Source organism: Phocoena sinus, chromosome 14, assembly GCF_008692025.1.
Source record: "Phocoena sinus isolate mPhoSin1 chromosome 14, mPhoSin1.pri, whole genome shotgun sequence".
NCBI lineage: Eukaryota > Metazoa > Chordata > Mammalia > Artiodactyla > Phocoenidae > Phocoena > Phocoena sinus.
In genome coordinates this window covers 87,010,782-87,025,913 of record NC_045776.1, presented here as the reverse complement: position 1 = coordinate 87,025,913, position 15,132 = coordinate 87,010,782, and the positions used below count along the sequence as shown (strand labels likewise).

Genomic DNA, 15,132 nt, shown 5'->3' with positions numbered 1-15,132 from the left:
CTGAGCAGATGTTAGGTCTCAGGACAGGTACTGGCCAGTGTTGGGCAACGAAGGACTTGAGCAGGTCAAGTAAGTGGCTTCAGCACCGGGAAATTTTATGTGATGCCAAGGAAAGCACTGAGCCTGGTTGGACCGGCGCTGTGATTGGGAGCCGTTTCAAATCCTGGGTCACCTGCCACCTGATCGCCCTGGTTGCTCAGCCTGTCAGTGAAAATTAAAATGGTACTGACCTCACAGGGCGTGTGTGAGAGTGAAGTGAGATAAAAGTGCCGTGAACTCAGCAGAGCGCCTGGTTTGTTGTGATAGTGATGATGATGGGATGATGGCCCTGATGACGACGACGATGATGATGTCATGGGAGGGGCACACGCGTAGAAGCCAGGCGCATCTGTGCACCTCTCAGCACCTGTGTTTTGCGATGAACCATCATGATTCCCAAACCTGTCTGAGCCGCAGCCCCTCCCCACCTTTGAACTTGGAACGTTGCTTGGGAAATTAGATGAGATAATACAGAGGAACGGTCCATCAGTGCCTGGCATGGAAAAGGCATTCAATGAATGTGCGTTGTTATTTTTAATCCCACTTTTGCAGTGTTATTGAATTTCCTTTTTCTATTTAGTTTTAACAGTCTGAGGGTATTCAGTTAATTTTCTTAAAAGTAAAGCCTTCCACTAGCATAGCGTTACTCCGTTTCTTTATGTGACTGATGCTTGCCTATGTCAGTGTACTGTTCCTGGCTCCTTTGTTAAAGGAAGGAATGACTGGGGGGAAAATTAGGGCAGATGGATTGGAAGGGGATTGCCAGCGTGTGATTAAATTCTATTAAACATGAGCTTACACCTGGCAGGTGACAATGGGCCATTAAGTGCACTGTGTCCCCAGAAGCAGCGGTAACTCAGGGATGCCCCAGAGCCGTCTCAGCTGTGCATTTTGCTGTCTCCAACAGGGTAAAGGTGATGAAAGGCATGAACATCATTGGGGTGAGAGCCAGCAGCCCTTCCGTGTGGGAGGTTAAGAAGAGCACGGATTACGCTGGGAAGTACACACCAGCTGTCATCGTTTGTCAGAAGAAATCAGCTGGCTCGGAAAACAGGTGAGTCCCAGTGGCCTGCCATATATTCAGATTAGCTGCAACGATGGCCTCTTTTTTCCCAAATTTGCTGACAGCCGCTTTCACCGCGGTTTGCACTTGGGGAGCGTCGTCTGTATTATAGTGCTTTCAGGTGAGATGGATAGAATCCTTTACTTGGAAAAAGGTGGGCTGTTATTCACTGTGGACCTACTTACAATCCCAGCACAGTTCCCGGTCACCTGCAGGGACTACTCCATGCAAATGGAATTTATCTCGAAATGATGTTCCCCTGCCACATGGCCTCTTTCTATTCCAGATGACTAGGTAAAACGAAAGGTCTGGGCGTTTCTGATAAAATGGCCCATTTTGCAAGTGTTTCAAACAAGAGTTTGTTGTAAAACAAAACAAAACAAAACAAAACACCCAGAGCTCGTAGATCTCGTGGCACACGGAGGTGCCTTTCACATTTGCCGTGTCGATTTAAGTATAACGCGTGGATTGCATTTTGCGCTGGGATCTCCTGATGGACCTGTGAATGATCTGCTGTGGAATTGTAGGGAATTGTGACTCTGTCTCTGATACCCACCAAGTTAGAAACAGTCTATTCACAGCTGGGCAGAGACTTGGAAACTCAGTGGTTCTTGATTTATTTCTGTTTCCGAATCCTCATTTGTGGCTCCAGAATATTTCCGATCGGTTTTTGCCACTTTTAGGTTGGTTGATTTTTGCTCTTTAACTTTATAGCTCAATGTTTGGAAAATATTTATTTTCCATTATTTATTCTAATATAGAGGTCGTGAATCTCAGCTGATGGCTATTCTGCTTTTGGGGGGTTTATTTCCAAAGAGCACTGGATGCCAGTTTGGGGGTGATGTGATTTCGTTCTGTGCTCCTCTGTTTCATGTGGGTGCTCTGGGATTCGGGTTATCAACTGTCAAGCTCTGTGTGACTTTGCTTTTGTGAGCAGTGTTTCAAGATGTTTTTCTTGAAGATTTGCTCGTAGGGCAGATGAGAGGGGAAAAGAAGAAGTCTGTATCTGAGTTCTGCCCCAAATGTTTACATAGTGATGCTGTGCCACACGGAGTACCTTCACGAGCTTACAAATAAGCTCACTTCCAAAGGCGTCTGTGCCGGTGATACGATTTGGGAGATAAGATGCCACCTCCATGAAAGGTTTCCTTTGTGTTGCGAAGTTAGCAAAAATTAGGAAGGATAGATAGATAGGCAGATAGGTAGGTAGCTCGGTAGATAGATGATGATAGGTAGACGAGATGGATATAGATAGATAGATAGATAGATAGATAGATAGATAGATAGATGATAGATGGATAGATATTTTACTCTTCTTTACCAGAAAGAGTAGGGGGGATTTGGGAGAAGTCTCAACCAATGTGCTGATTTTCCCTCGTGTTTCTTCTTGCTATTTCCTCTGTGGGTTAGTGGGAGTAGTAGTGATTGTAGTGTTACGTATGAAATGCAGAGAGATTTGAACCGTTTTGAAACATTTTATTAAATTTCTGGCTAAGTCTGTAACAGTATCTTCTTTAAGAAACAAATTCCCCGAATGGACGATCAACCTAGTCTTTCAAAGGTCTGGCATCAGCATGCCATTCACTGTGGAGAAGATTCCTTATCCCTTTGTAGATTCTGAAGTCAGTTTTCTATTTCCTGCTGTGGGTCTAGATGATGGAAGAAGCATATGTACACTCACAGACATACACAAACACACATCTGTATGTCTATGTATGTAATACATGTGTACGTGTATATATAGAATACTATATGTACGTGCATATACAGTACATTATGTGTCTTCGTAATGCATCATATATGTATACATAGTATATATATAGTATGTATATACATAGTTTGTGTATACAGAGCATATATATGATACAGGTGTTTAATATGTGCCTATATACACATGTACATTTTTACGTGATTTATGTACTCACGTGTGTTGGTGCAGAGGTTTATTCTCTTTTTTTGGAATCCAGTTCTTACACTGCAGCCAGGAAGGCTTTGCTTAATGAGGAAGCTGTGGAATGCAAGCTCTTTTAGTTGGGGAACCATGTCGGTCTGGTTGGTAGCTGTTTGCAGTCCCTACAGCAGCATCTGGGACACATGAGGCTCTCCATAAATATTTGTTTACTGATGTTCTAGAATTAGACTGTATCTCTGTTACTCTATGTATAATGATGCAAATCTGTACGTACACGTACTGAATGGCCTCTGATACACCTGTTCAAAAAAGTAAGGTGCACAACAGCGTCTGTATTAATGCCCCATTTGGGGAAAACCCAGAGAAGAATACTTTTTGAGCAAAGGGGCTAGCAGCTCTGATTTCTACTGGAGGAGCTGGCAAGTTGGGGGAGGGTGCTGAACGTAAATTACTTTTTACTGCGAGCCATTTGGACTCTGATTTGTTTTTTACTATGTGCATGTATTACCACTTAATATAATGTATACAGTTAATATAGACATTCTTGAATGCGATATATTCATTTCTATGTTCAACCTTTATCCTCACTTCAAAGTTGTTTATTTCGCTTCTGTCTTTGTGGAATTAAATACAGAAGAATCGTGCTCCACTCTTTGGGATAGCGAACCGACCGGGAGAAGATCTGTTTCTCTTTTCTTTGAAGGATAATTGGAAAACGTATTATGGAGGGATGTTTTCACATTAGTAGGTTTTGCTTCAGAAGCTGTTTTGCTTTATACATTCTTCCCACTCTCTTTGACTTTCAGTTATTCTTAAAAAGTCAGAATCAGATCATGGGGATGCAAAAATGGGAGCCTTAATGAGCTTGAGAGTCATGGATTGTGTATTGCTAATAATTTACCGTGGATTGTGAAGTTGCCTTAAGGAAGTTAAGTCCCTGTGACAGGTGTAATTTTATGGATTAAGGAGACACTTGTGCTAGTGATGAACTCAACAGGAGTGAGTGAAGATTCTTATCTAAGTTGAAATGCATTCTTTGCTTTTTGAAGAACTTTGTTTCTTTTTTTTTTTTTTTTTTTTTTTCTTGCGGTACGTGGGCCTCTCACTGTTGTGGCCTCTCCCGTTGCAGAGCACAGGCTCCGGACGCGCAGGCTCAGCGGCCGCTCCGTGGCATGTAGGATCCCCCCCAACTAGGGCACGAACCCGTGTCCCCTGCATCGGCAGGCGGAATCCCAACCGCTGTGCTACCAGGGAAGCCCAGAACTTTGGTTTTTGAAAGCCTTATCATCACAGTATTAATATCTGAATGTTACCCACAGCTATCAATCAGATCTGTTTTGACTAAGCATTGCCAGGAAATATTATGGAACAGAAGGAGGATAACTAACTATGCTCCATCCATCAAATTCCATTTGACGTTTTCTGAATCCTGCTCACTGTTAGAGCACTATGGAAACTTAGATAAATGTGTAACAAAAGTCATGTACTTTTTATTTCTTTGCTCTTCTCTGCACAGATGAGCGTTTTCCAGAGTTTGCCACAGTTGCTATTTAAATGATTTTAGGTGGTACAAAGAAATGGGGTCAAATAAACTTGAATGACAGAAACATATGTGCTTTCCAGTCCTCCAGCAAGACTACTGATTGAAGAGAAATTCTTCTCTTTTAGGGGCTAATATGTCTATAAAATCTCTATCCTTTGTTAATAGATTGTAGACAAGCAAGAGTACATAGTTTGATTTAATCCTTTTTCATAATTATCTGTTGATAATCCTTCATGCTATTACCACTTTTCCATTTGTTTATAGGTAATTTTGTTACCGAGTTCAAGCTCGGCCCGTGCGCCACACGACAGACCAGTAAATTGACAGATGGGTTGTTGGGGAAAGGGATAGTGACTTTATTCGGAAAGCCAGCAGACCGAGGAGACAGTGGACTAGTGTCCCAAAGAACCATCTTAACCCGAGTTAGAATTCAGCCTTCTTTTATACTAAAAGGGGAGGGGTGTGGCTGGTTGCTCCACACTTCTTGGTGCCGGAATCCTTTGTTCTTGCCGCTGTCCATGTTTCTGTAAACCTTACACTCTGTTCTGCAACTTTTTATCTCTATACGAATGGAAAAGTGTTATACCTTTAAAGGTCAGAGCCTTGAGAATGGGCTATCTTGTATATTTCAGGTTCTAGGCAAATTCTTAACTTGTAGCAAAAGCAACAGAATACAGAGGTTAAAGTAAAAGAAAGAGATACAATATGGAGTCAGATTTGTTTTTCCCCATTACAACATGTTTCATTTTAAAACAAATATAGCTTAAGTAGTAACATGAGGTGCCATAAATAAAAAGTAATATTTAAAGTATACAGAGATAAGATTACAATCATGAATGTATGTTCAGAAAAATGTATGCTGGCATGATAAATCCATCTCATAATACATTTGTTAGGATTAGGTTTGATTATTTAATAAGAGTGACTTAACAAAAAAAAGTGACTTAAAGTAAAAGTTTATTTCTCTGTCACATAGAAGAAGCCCTGACGTAGGCAGGCCATGGCTGGCATGGCAACTCCTCAGTACTGTCAGGGTCCCAGGCACCTACCTTTCTTTAACACAATATTAATGCATGGCTTTTATCCTCAGAGATTAATATGGCTGCTGGAGTGCCAGTCATCACATCTGCATTGCAGGCTAAAGAAAACTGACAGAAAAGAGCCTTCACCACTGGATCAGTTCCTTTTAAGGAACTTTTCTAGAAACTCATGCCAACCCCCAATACTCTCCTGCCTCTCATTGGTCAGGACTTAATCACATGGCCACACCAGACTTCAGAGGGAAGTGAGAAACATTATGTATTACAGGCAGCAGTATACTTAACTCAGAATCAGTTTTCTGCTCCAAAGAGAAAAGCAAACTGGATGGGTTGGGGAACCAGAAACCTTGATCTCAGAAATCTATAAAGAATAAGTGTCGTGGGGTTTCCAATAGGATGATGGAAAGAGCATGGTACCTAACTATCTCCTCCATTCTACCAGGTTCCCATGGAAATTTCCAGTGAAATATAATAAGGGTGTGAAGATCCACATTAGCAATGCACTGGGAAAGTTATGATTGCAAACTAGTATATATAAAACAAACTATTATGTTTCAAATAGATAAACAACAAGGTCCTGTTGTATAGCCCAGGGAACTATTAATATATTAAATCCTGTAATAAACCATAATGGAAAAGAGATAATAACAATTTTGTTTATCAGTAAATATGGGACAGGGAAAATTTAGAAGATATTCAATCAGGATGGTGCCCGTGCTTGTTAAGTACATTTAATATATTAAATATCCTGTAATAAACCATATTCATATATATCTGAATCACTTTGCTGTACACCAGAAACTAACACACCATTATAAATCACTATACTCCAATTAAATAAATAAGAAAAGTTATCATGTATATGTTAGAAACATAGAGAAGTGTTTGTGAAAACTGCAGGACTGGGTTGAAGGAGGATGAAAAGATCGCCAATCTTAATTGGGCATTAAAAAGAAAAGGACCAGGAATGTGAGTGGAGGATACCCAGGCATTAAAAGAGAAAAAATCAGGCCTACCTCCTAATATCGCCAGTAGGTGCTGGTACAGGTGAGCATGGACATGTCAAAGCCAGCAAGGTTTCCTCTCTGGGCCAGTAACAATAAAAGGCCGTTACTGGGTGAGGAACACACCTTTGGAGCAGATACCCAAACAGGCAGAAAACCCATAGGCATATGAAAATATAACCATAAGAATTTGGGGGAAAACTCTTAAATATCAGAGACAAAGACAGAACTTTGTGCATGAAATAGAGATGATTTTAAGCATTGATCAGTGGTCTCAGATTCAAAATAAGCATGGTATCATCAAAGACAGAGGAAGCCAGCAAGGAGAAGAAGCCATGTGAGATAAAGATGGGGTGAGAAACTCAATGGGCAAACACGTGATCTATTCATGCAATGGAATATTATTTGGCAAGAAAAAAGGGAGAAGTGCTGATAGATGCTACAACATAGATGAACCTTGAAAACACGGTACTACGTAAAATAAACCAGACAAAAAAGACCATCCATTGTATGATTCCATTTATACATGATGTCCAGAAGAGGCAAATTTTTAGACACAGTAGCTTAGTGGTTGCCTGGGGAGGGGAAAATGGAGAGATTCTGGTCATGGAAATGAGGTTTCTTTCGGGAGTAATAAAAATATTCTAAAATTAAATAGTGCTGGCGGTTATTCAACTGAAAACCACTGGATGGTAAACATTAAAACGGTGACTTTTATAGCATATGAATAATATCTTGATAAATCTGTTACGAAAATCAGTTGATTACAAAAGGGCCTACGAGATAATGCCAATTTTGTTTATCAATAAATACAGGACAGGGAAATTTTAGAAGATATTCAATCAGGCGTCTATGATGGCGATATTACTTGTATTTTTGAAAAGTCCCATAGTGAACATAGATTTTTTTTTTAATTAGGAAAAGATAAGATATGGAAAACAAACGATAAATAAAGTTATAACGCAGCGTGGCTGGGAAGATTGTTTAATAGAGTCTGGACATCTGTCCTTGTCATTGCCGAGTGGCATACTGACAGTTTTGGGATGCTTAATTCATCTGCTGACTTGTCCAAATTTGAAGCCAGAAAGATCTGGCCTTTTTTATTGGTGGTTGTTCTGGGCAAAAATTACTCGTAATGGAGATATTATAGATTGTTTAAAAATGTTCAGTTTTGCTTTAGAAAGCAGTTTTCATGATTGCAATTTACTGCTGCTTGACTCAGGATAACAGATCGAGTGATGGAAAAAAAAAGATCTTGAGGTTTTTAATTAATATAATAATTTGATTAGAGGTATTTTCTAGCAATCTGTCTTCAGCAAGACAGTTCAGCTCTACGGACATCCGGAACCTGAGTTTGATAACAACAAAACCTGAGACAATGGTATAACGTTATCAAAATGTTATGTCTTTCCTGTGGTGAGTGGGCTTTTTCTGATGCCTTAAATGCTTTCAGCATCCTTATCATTGACTCTTACGGATTATAATAGTCATACATATTACCATCTGAAAGATAATGCCTTCACAGAGAGTAGGAAGAGAATGCGTGTAGGATTCAGGAAATCTAATATTCATTTCTCATTTTTGTGCTAGTAGCCATCTCACATTTCACCAGAGACGGAACAAGGGGCAAAACACCCTGTTCTGTACCATCGGCCCCAACAATGTCAGTCTTCGCTGGACTGTTGTGAGACTCTTATATAATCTTACATGTGAACAGACAAAGTTTGAAATAATCAAGAACATCAGTTCATTTCTGGATTGGGTTGTTTGTTTTTTTGTTATTGAGCTGCATGAGCTGCTTATAAATTTTGGAGATGAATCCTTTGTCAGTTGCTTCATTTGCAAATACTTTCTCCCATTCTGAGGGTTGTCTTTTGGTCTTGTTTATGGTTTCCTTTGCTGTGCAAAAGCTTTTAAGTTTCATTAGGTCCCATGTGTTTATTTTTGTTTTTATTTCCATTTCCCTAGGAGGTGGGTCAAAAAGGATCTTGCTGTGATTTATGTCATAGAGTGTTGTGCCTATGTTTTCCTCTAAGAGTTTGATAGTGTCTGGCCTTACATTTAGGTCTTTAATCCATTTTGAGTTTATTTTTGTGTATGGTGTTAGGGAGTGTTCTAATTTCATACTTGTACATGTAGCTGTCCAGTTTTCCCAGCACCACTTATTGAAGAGGCTGTCCTTTCTCCACTGTACATTCCTGCCTCCTTTATCAAAGATAAGGTGATAAGGTGACCATCTGTGCGTGGGTTTATCTCTGGGCTTTCTAGGGGGAAGGGTAAGCTGTGACAAAGCGAGAGAGTGGCATGGACACATATACACTACCAAACGTAAGATAGATAGCTAGTGGGAAGCAGCCACATAGCACATATACCCTACCAAACGTAAGATAGATAGCTAGTGGGAAGCAGCCGCACAGCACAGGGAGATCAGCTGGGTGCTTTGTGACCGCCTGGAGGGGCGGGATAGGGAGGGTGGGAGGGAGGGAGACGCAAGAGGGAAGAGATATGGGAACATATGTATATGTATAACTGATTCACTTTGTTATAAAGCAGAAACTAACACACCATTGTAAAGCAATTATACTCCAATAAAGATGTAAAAAAAAGAAAAGAAAACTTTTTAATACGCATCTTATAAAAAAAAAAGAACATCAGTTCAAGAAAACCCATCTATTACTTGTCCTTAAGTTGTTAATATGACTACATAGTATATGCAGCACACATACCCAAGTCCTCCTAGATATGAAAGATTATGCTTTATTTCCATAGCCTAACTGACAGTTTCTCAAAGTACCAGATGAATTACATTACTTGTACATGGAGTCTGTATCAAGTGTGAACAAAGGTTTCCCATTGCCTGTATTCTTTTTTTATATTTTACATTGGAGTATAGTTGATTTACAATGTGTTAGTTTCAGGTGTACAACATAGTGATTCGGTTATACATATACGTGTATCTGTTCTTTTTCAGATTGTTTCCCCATATAGGTTATTACAGACTGTTGAGTAGAGTTCCCTGTGCTCTACAGTAGGTCCTTGTTGATTATCTACTTTATATCTAGTAGTGTGTATACGTTAATCCCAAACTCCTAATTTATCCCTCCCCCCACCTTTCCCCTTTGTTTTCTAAGCCTGTGAGTCTGTTTCTGTTTTGTAAATAAGTTCATTTGTGTCATTTTTTAAGATTGTCTTTACATGTAGAATTTGTCAGAAGCATTTCCATTCAAGTTTGTTTTGATCACTTCTGCGTTAGGGATACAACAGACAAAGGTATTGTTTCCAATACAGCAAGATATCATTTCTCCTAATTGTATTGGCAGAAAAAGAGATGCAAAAAATAAAATGTTTTTCTGAGAATAAGGGAGAACACAGAATCCTTATACACTGTTGGCGGAATTATAAAATGGTTTGTCCTCCTTGGAGAGATACTTACCAATATCTGACTATTGACTTTTTAAAAAAAAATTATTGAAATATAGTTGATTTACAATGTTGTGTTAGTTTCAGGTGTACAGCAACGTTATACATATATATAAATATTTATATTCTTTTTTTACATCCTCTTCCGTTATAGGTTATTAAAATATATTGAGTGTAGTTCCTTGTGCTCTACAGTAGGTCCTTACTCACAGACATAGGAAATAAACGTACGGTTACCAAAGGGGAGGGGGAGGGATAAATTAAGAGTTTGGGATGAAAATATACACACTGCTATATATTAAATAGATACCCAACAAGGACCTCCTGGCTCCTGACTTTTAGAACATGCATCCACGTGACCCTAAAATGACAGGTCTAGGTACCTCTCCTCCAGATGAAAGCTTAGCCGTGGATATGGAGGGATGTGCACAGGAATGTTCATGGCTGCATTAAAAAAAAAAAGCTAACTGTTGAAAGCAACCTGAATATCCATCAAAAGGTGAATTGATTTAAAAATGATACATTCATATAACTGAGACTTAGGCGGCAACTGTGAAGAATTGCCTACATGTAGTGATTAATGTTTATCGACATTAATTTTGTTACCAACTAGGGTTCTTAGCCTTCCTTAATGAATAGAAATTGACAAGAGATACAGGGAAGGCTTTATTGGGGCCCCTGCTGCAGCAGTGGGGAGCGAGAACAAGGGACAGGTTCCCTTGTTCACTCCTTGAGGGGGGGCGAGCTTGTTCCTTATCTGGGGTGAGGGTAGGCGTGGGTCCAGGGGTTGGGGCAGAGGCGTGGCTTAGGAGGTCTGCCCACCCCTTTGGTGGTGTTGAGTGCAGGGGGCATGCGCAGTGCCCTGTTTTTGCTCCTGGCCCTTCAGAAGTGGCAGTTGGGTTTTTGGTGTTTTTGTATCTTTTTGTCCATAATTTGCTCCAACTGCTCATGCCGAGTGGTTATTTTTAGTCCCTTATAGTTTCTTTGTATTCTGTTGCTGAAGGAGAGGTTTGTCCGGCTGCAAGTCCTGCAGCAGAGGGCCCCAGGTCCCCGTTCCCAGCCTGTCTCAGTTTGACCTGAAAATGTAATGTTAAGGGGAGTGGGAAACTTGAATAATAACATGTACAGTATGATACCCCTCTAGGAATTCTAAAAAGAGACCCACAGAAAAACGCTGAAATAATACAGATATAAACGGGATGAGACATGGCTGCTACTTAAAAGACCAGCATTTGAAAGACAACCCAGAGGAAGGTGTGCAAGGATGTCTCGCAGGCATCCTGGAAGAGAGCGCTTTAAGATCTTCCTAAAATAGCATTTGAGTGTGTCCCAGGAAATGTAAGCTTATTTGTATCACTCCCATTAGAAACGTATAGACTAGGAAAGGAAGCGGTGATCGTTCAAGCAGATGGCATTACAGTGCAGGAGAGTTATGAGCCCAGTTCCCTATGAAATTATACCCCAGGCTGACTCATTTTCTACTTCCTGACACGCATGCGATCCCATTAGGCACTCTCACGGGGAAGTGTGAGGTTTGCCTTAATTTACCTTTGTGTTGCTTTACTTTTATTACATCCATATATTTGGTATTTAACATCTCCCATTTCCAAGTAGACTACCAAGTTTAGAATTAAATTATTTAGCACCCACTTTCAGCGGGTAACAGCAGTGAGTTACCGCTGCACATCTTTACTGGGGAAATTGCCTTTGCTTTGGATAGGATCTCCAGGGCGCTGTAATTAAAAACACCGACTGTTTTTTCTGCTAGAGCTGCACCAATGCAGCATAAATAATAACCTAATAGCGACAATAATTGTATGATGCCACTTGCTGGTGTTCATCAGAATACTTCGTAAACACTCTCCAGGGTCATAGATCATGGCTAATGTTGAGTTGCCCTGGGCTTGTGATTTCACAAAGCATCTTCATTCATTGGAATGACCAAAAATATCTGCAGAAATATCTGATGTGATATGTGAACATCCCATCAAGAAAACCATGGGCTTAATATTTGTCTTCATGCAAATTTCTGAACTTGAAACTTCAGTGAATGTGTGTGTGTGTTTACAGCCATGGATACATAGCCCTTGGGGTCCTTCCTTCCAAACATGGAAAACATTATCAATAAAAGTCCTACAGGAAAAAACACGTCTATATCTATATAAATTGGTATCTATATATCTGTATATCTTTATCTCTGTCTCTGTATTTACATATATATCCATATCTATAACTTAACTATACGCGTCTATATTTATAATTACATATGTATGCATAATATATATGCACAATGCAAAATATAAAATTATTTTAATTTTAAAAGGCTCATGAGCTTTTGTAGTCATATTTGTTTTGGTAAGAGTCTCCACTGCAAAAAAAAAGGTGCACACAAAAATACAAAAAAAAAAAAAAAAAAAAAAAGAAAGGGGCTTCCCTGGTGGCGCAGTGGTTGAGAGTCCGCCTGCCGACGCAGGGGACACGGGTTCGCGCCCTGCTCCGGGAAGATTCCATGTGCCGTGGAGCGGCTGGGCCTGTGAGCCATGGCCGCTGAGCCTGCGCGTCCGGAGCCTGTGCTCCGCGACGGGAGAGGCCACAGCAGTGAGAGGCCCACGTACTGCAAAAAAAAAAAAAAAAAAAAATGTTGCACAGATTTCCGCACACCTTAGATATTTTTGAGAGTGAGGGCCAAGTTCTTTGGGGAAGTCAGTTTTTGGATCATGTAGCTCCGTGTCATCCTCCATGACAGTCCTTTGCTGTCAGCACCCTGCCAAGCGTCTCGAAATCCCCAGGTTTCCCCGGTGTGCTTGGTTTGCTGAAGCAAATGCTGTAATTGGATCATCTATTTCTTGAAAGCCTGGGGAGCAGTTTAGAAAGATAATAGTATTTCATGGAACATTAAAAAAAGAAACAAAAGAAAAAAGTATGGGATCCATCCAGAGAAGCTTTATTTACTGTCCAACTGTGAAAAGCATCACTGTGTTTCTTATGTTCTAAAAATTTCACTCTGATTATTGTTCTCTTGGATGGGATGTCTTCTTTTAAGTGTCTGTGTTTTGGATTTGCTATCATTTCTAAATGCACCTTTCTCTGGCAGCCCTCATCTTCCATGCTGTGTGCCAGTTCAAGGAGTCTCTTTGGTAACTTTTTAGTCTTTTAACCCTGGTGATTGATTTTGTCAGCAGTTAGCCTGGTGGACTTTCACTTCTTAGGAATGGTACTTGAACTGAGACATAGTTAGAAAAATTAGCAATAAGGGCATGGGACTTTATATTCCTAGCTAGAGCTCTTTTTAAAAAAAAAAAAACAGGTTTTGTTATAAATCATATATCTTAAACTTAAAAGTGTGCAGTTAAATGAGTTTTAGAAAATTTATTTTTTGGTCCAGCCATCATACCATCCAGTTTAAGAACACTTCCATCAGCAGAAAAAGTCCCTTTTTACCCATTTGCCATGAATCCCCACTTCTTCCCTAATTCCAGACAACCACTTGTCTCTTTTCTGAATCCATAATTTTGCTTTTTCCATAATAGTCCAAGTTGGAAATAACCCAGATGTGTATCGGCTGGTGAGTGGATTAAAAACTGTGCTACATTTTAGCAGTGGAATACTACATGGCAGTGAAAAGGAACTATCTCCTGATGCATGAAAAAACGCGGATAAGGAATTCCCTGGCGCTCCAGTGGTTAGGACTCTGCGCTCTCACTGCCGAGGACCCGGGTTCAATCCCTGGTCGGGGAACTAAAATCCCACAAGCTGTGCAGCATGGCAAAAAAAAAAAAAACCCAAAACAAAAACAACCTGGATAAATCTCAGAAGTATACTGAGAGGCAGGGGCCAGTCACATGACATGACACATCCTATGAGTCCGCGTACAGCAAGTCCTCCTTACCACGGGTTCCACACCTGCAGATTCAACCAACTGCAGGTCAAAAATATATATTTTTTTTAATTTCAGAATTTTCCAAAAAGCAGAACTTGAATTTGCTCGCACCGGCAACTATTTACATAGCATTTCCATTGTATTTACAACTCTTTATGTGACATTTACATGGCATCAGTTATAAATTATAAGTAACCTAGAGATGATTTAAAGTATACGGGAGGATGTGCATAGATTATACACGAAGACTAAACACCATTGTGTATAAGGGACCTGAGCATCCGTAGATTTCGGTATTTGGAGGTGAGGGTGGGAACCAATCCCCCAGGTTACCGAGGGGTGGCTGTATATACAATTTCTAGATCTCATTTTAAATTACTTGATTTTCAGCTTTTCACTGGGATCCACTAAGTGATCAGGCGCCAGGTTACCTGAATTCTTTCTAAATTTATTTTCCTTTTCTTTTTATATAAACTTGCTCTTTTAGAAGTTTCAGAAAACTTCCTCTCAAAGGAACACTTAGCTTCAGTTTCAATGTTCTGTAGTCATCAGGAGGAGAAATGACCCACTGACCGGCCGTTCTAATTACAGGCAGCGTTAAAAGCTTTCATCTCACTATTTTAAAGAGCTTCTGTTTCTTTAAACAAAAGATGCCAGTCAGTAAATGCAGGGGACTCTAGCTCTTTCACCTTTGTCATAAAGGTAGATCCAGTAAATACACCATAGAAATAAGATGCCTAGGATGACTCACACTGCGAGGTCAGTGACCCCTTTCCTATACTCTCTGAAATATTTCAGAGGAAAAAAGTGTTGTTGTTTTTTTCAGTTGTGGGCAGAATACCTATAGAGGAAGGATGTAATTGTGTTAGGATCAATTTCACGATGTGCAGAAGTCATGTGGGACTCTTTAAACACACCAAGGTATTCTTTCAAGTCAGTCGACATCAGTTTCTGTCAAGGGTATTGTGTTTGTCTATAACCACTCACCGTTTTCCTCGTGGAACTCTTGAAGCCTGAGATACTTGCTAAATGTGGTTTTGATTACACACTCCTGGAGCTGAATGGAACGTGGATGAGAGCAGCATTTTGTGTGGTGTGTAGGTGCTTGTTATAACAAATCCTTACAGAGAAAACCTGTGTGAAGCCCTAGCAAAGAAATGAGACAGTATGGGTTCCTGAAGGGGCTGTGTGGAGAGAATGATGGTTAAATACCAGTAATAAGTTGGAATGA

At 40.1% G+C, this 15,132-nt stretch overlaps 1 protein-coding gene across 1 annotated transcript in view; it reads left to right on the top strand.

Annotated features, from left to right (window-relative positions):
• Nucleotides 1-15,132, top strand: part of TMEM132D (transmembrane protein 132D) — a 643,197-nt gene that overhangs the window by 279,246 nt on the left and 348,819 nt on the right. The window contains exon 3 of the mRNA XM_032653976.1: nucleotides 947-1,093. Within this exon, the coding sequence (XP_032509867.1) occupies nucleotides 947-1,093 (147 nt within the window). The remainder of the gene's footprint in view (nucleotides 1-946; nucleotides 1,094-15,132) is intronic.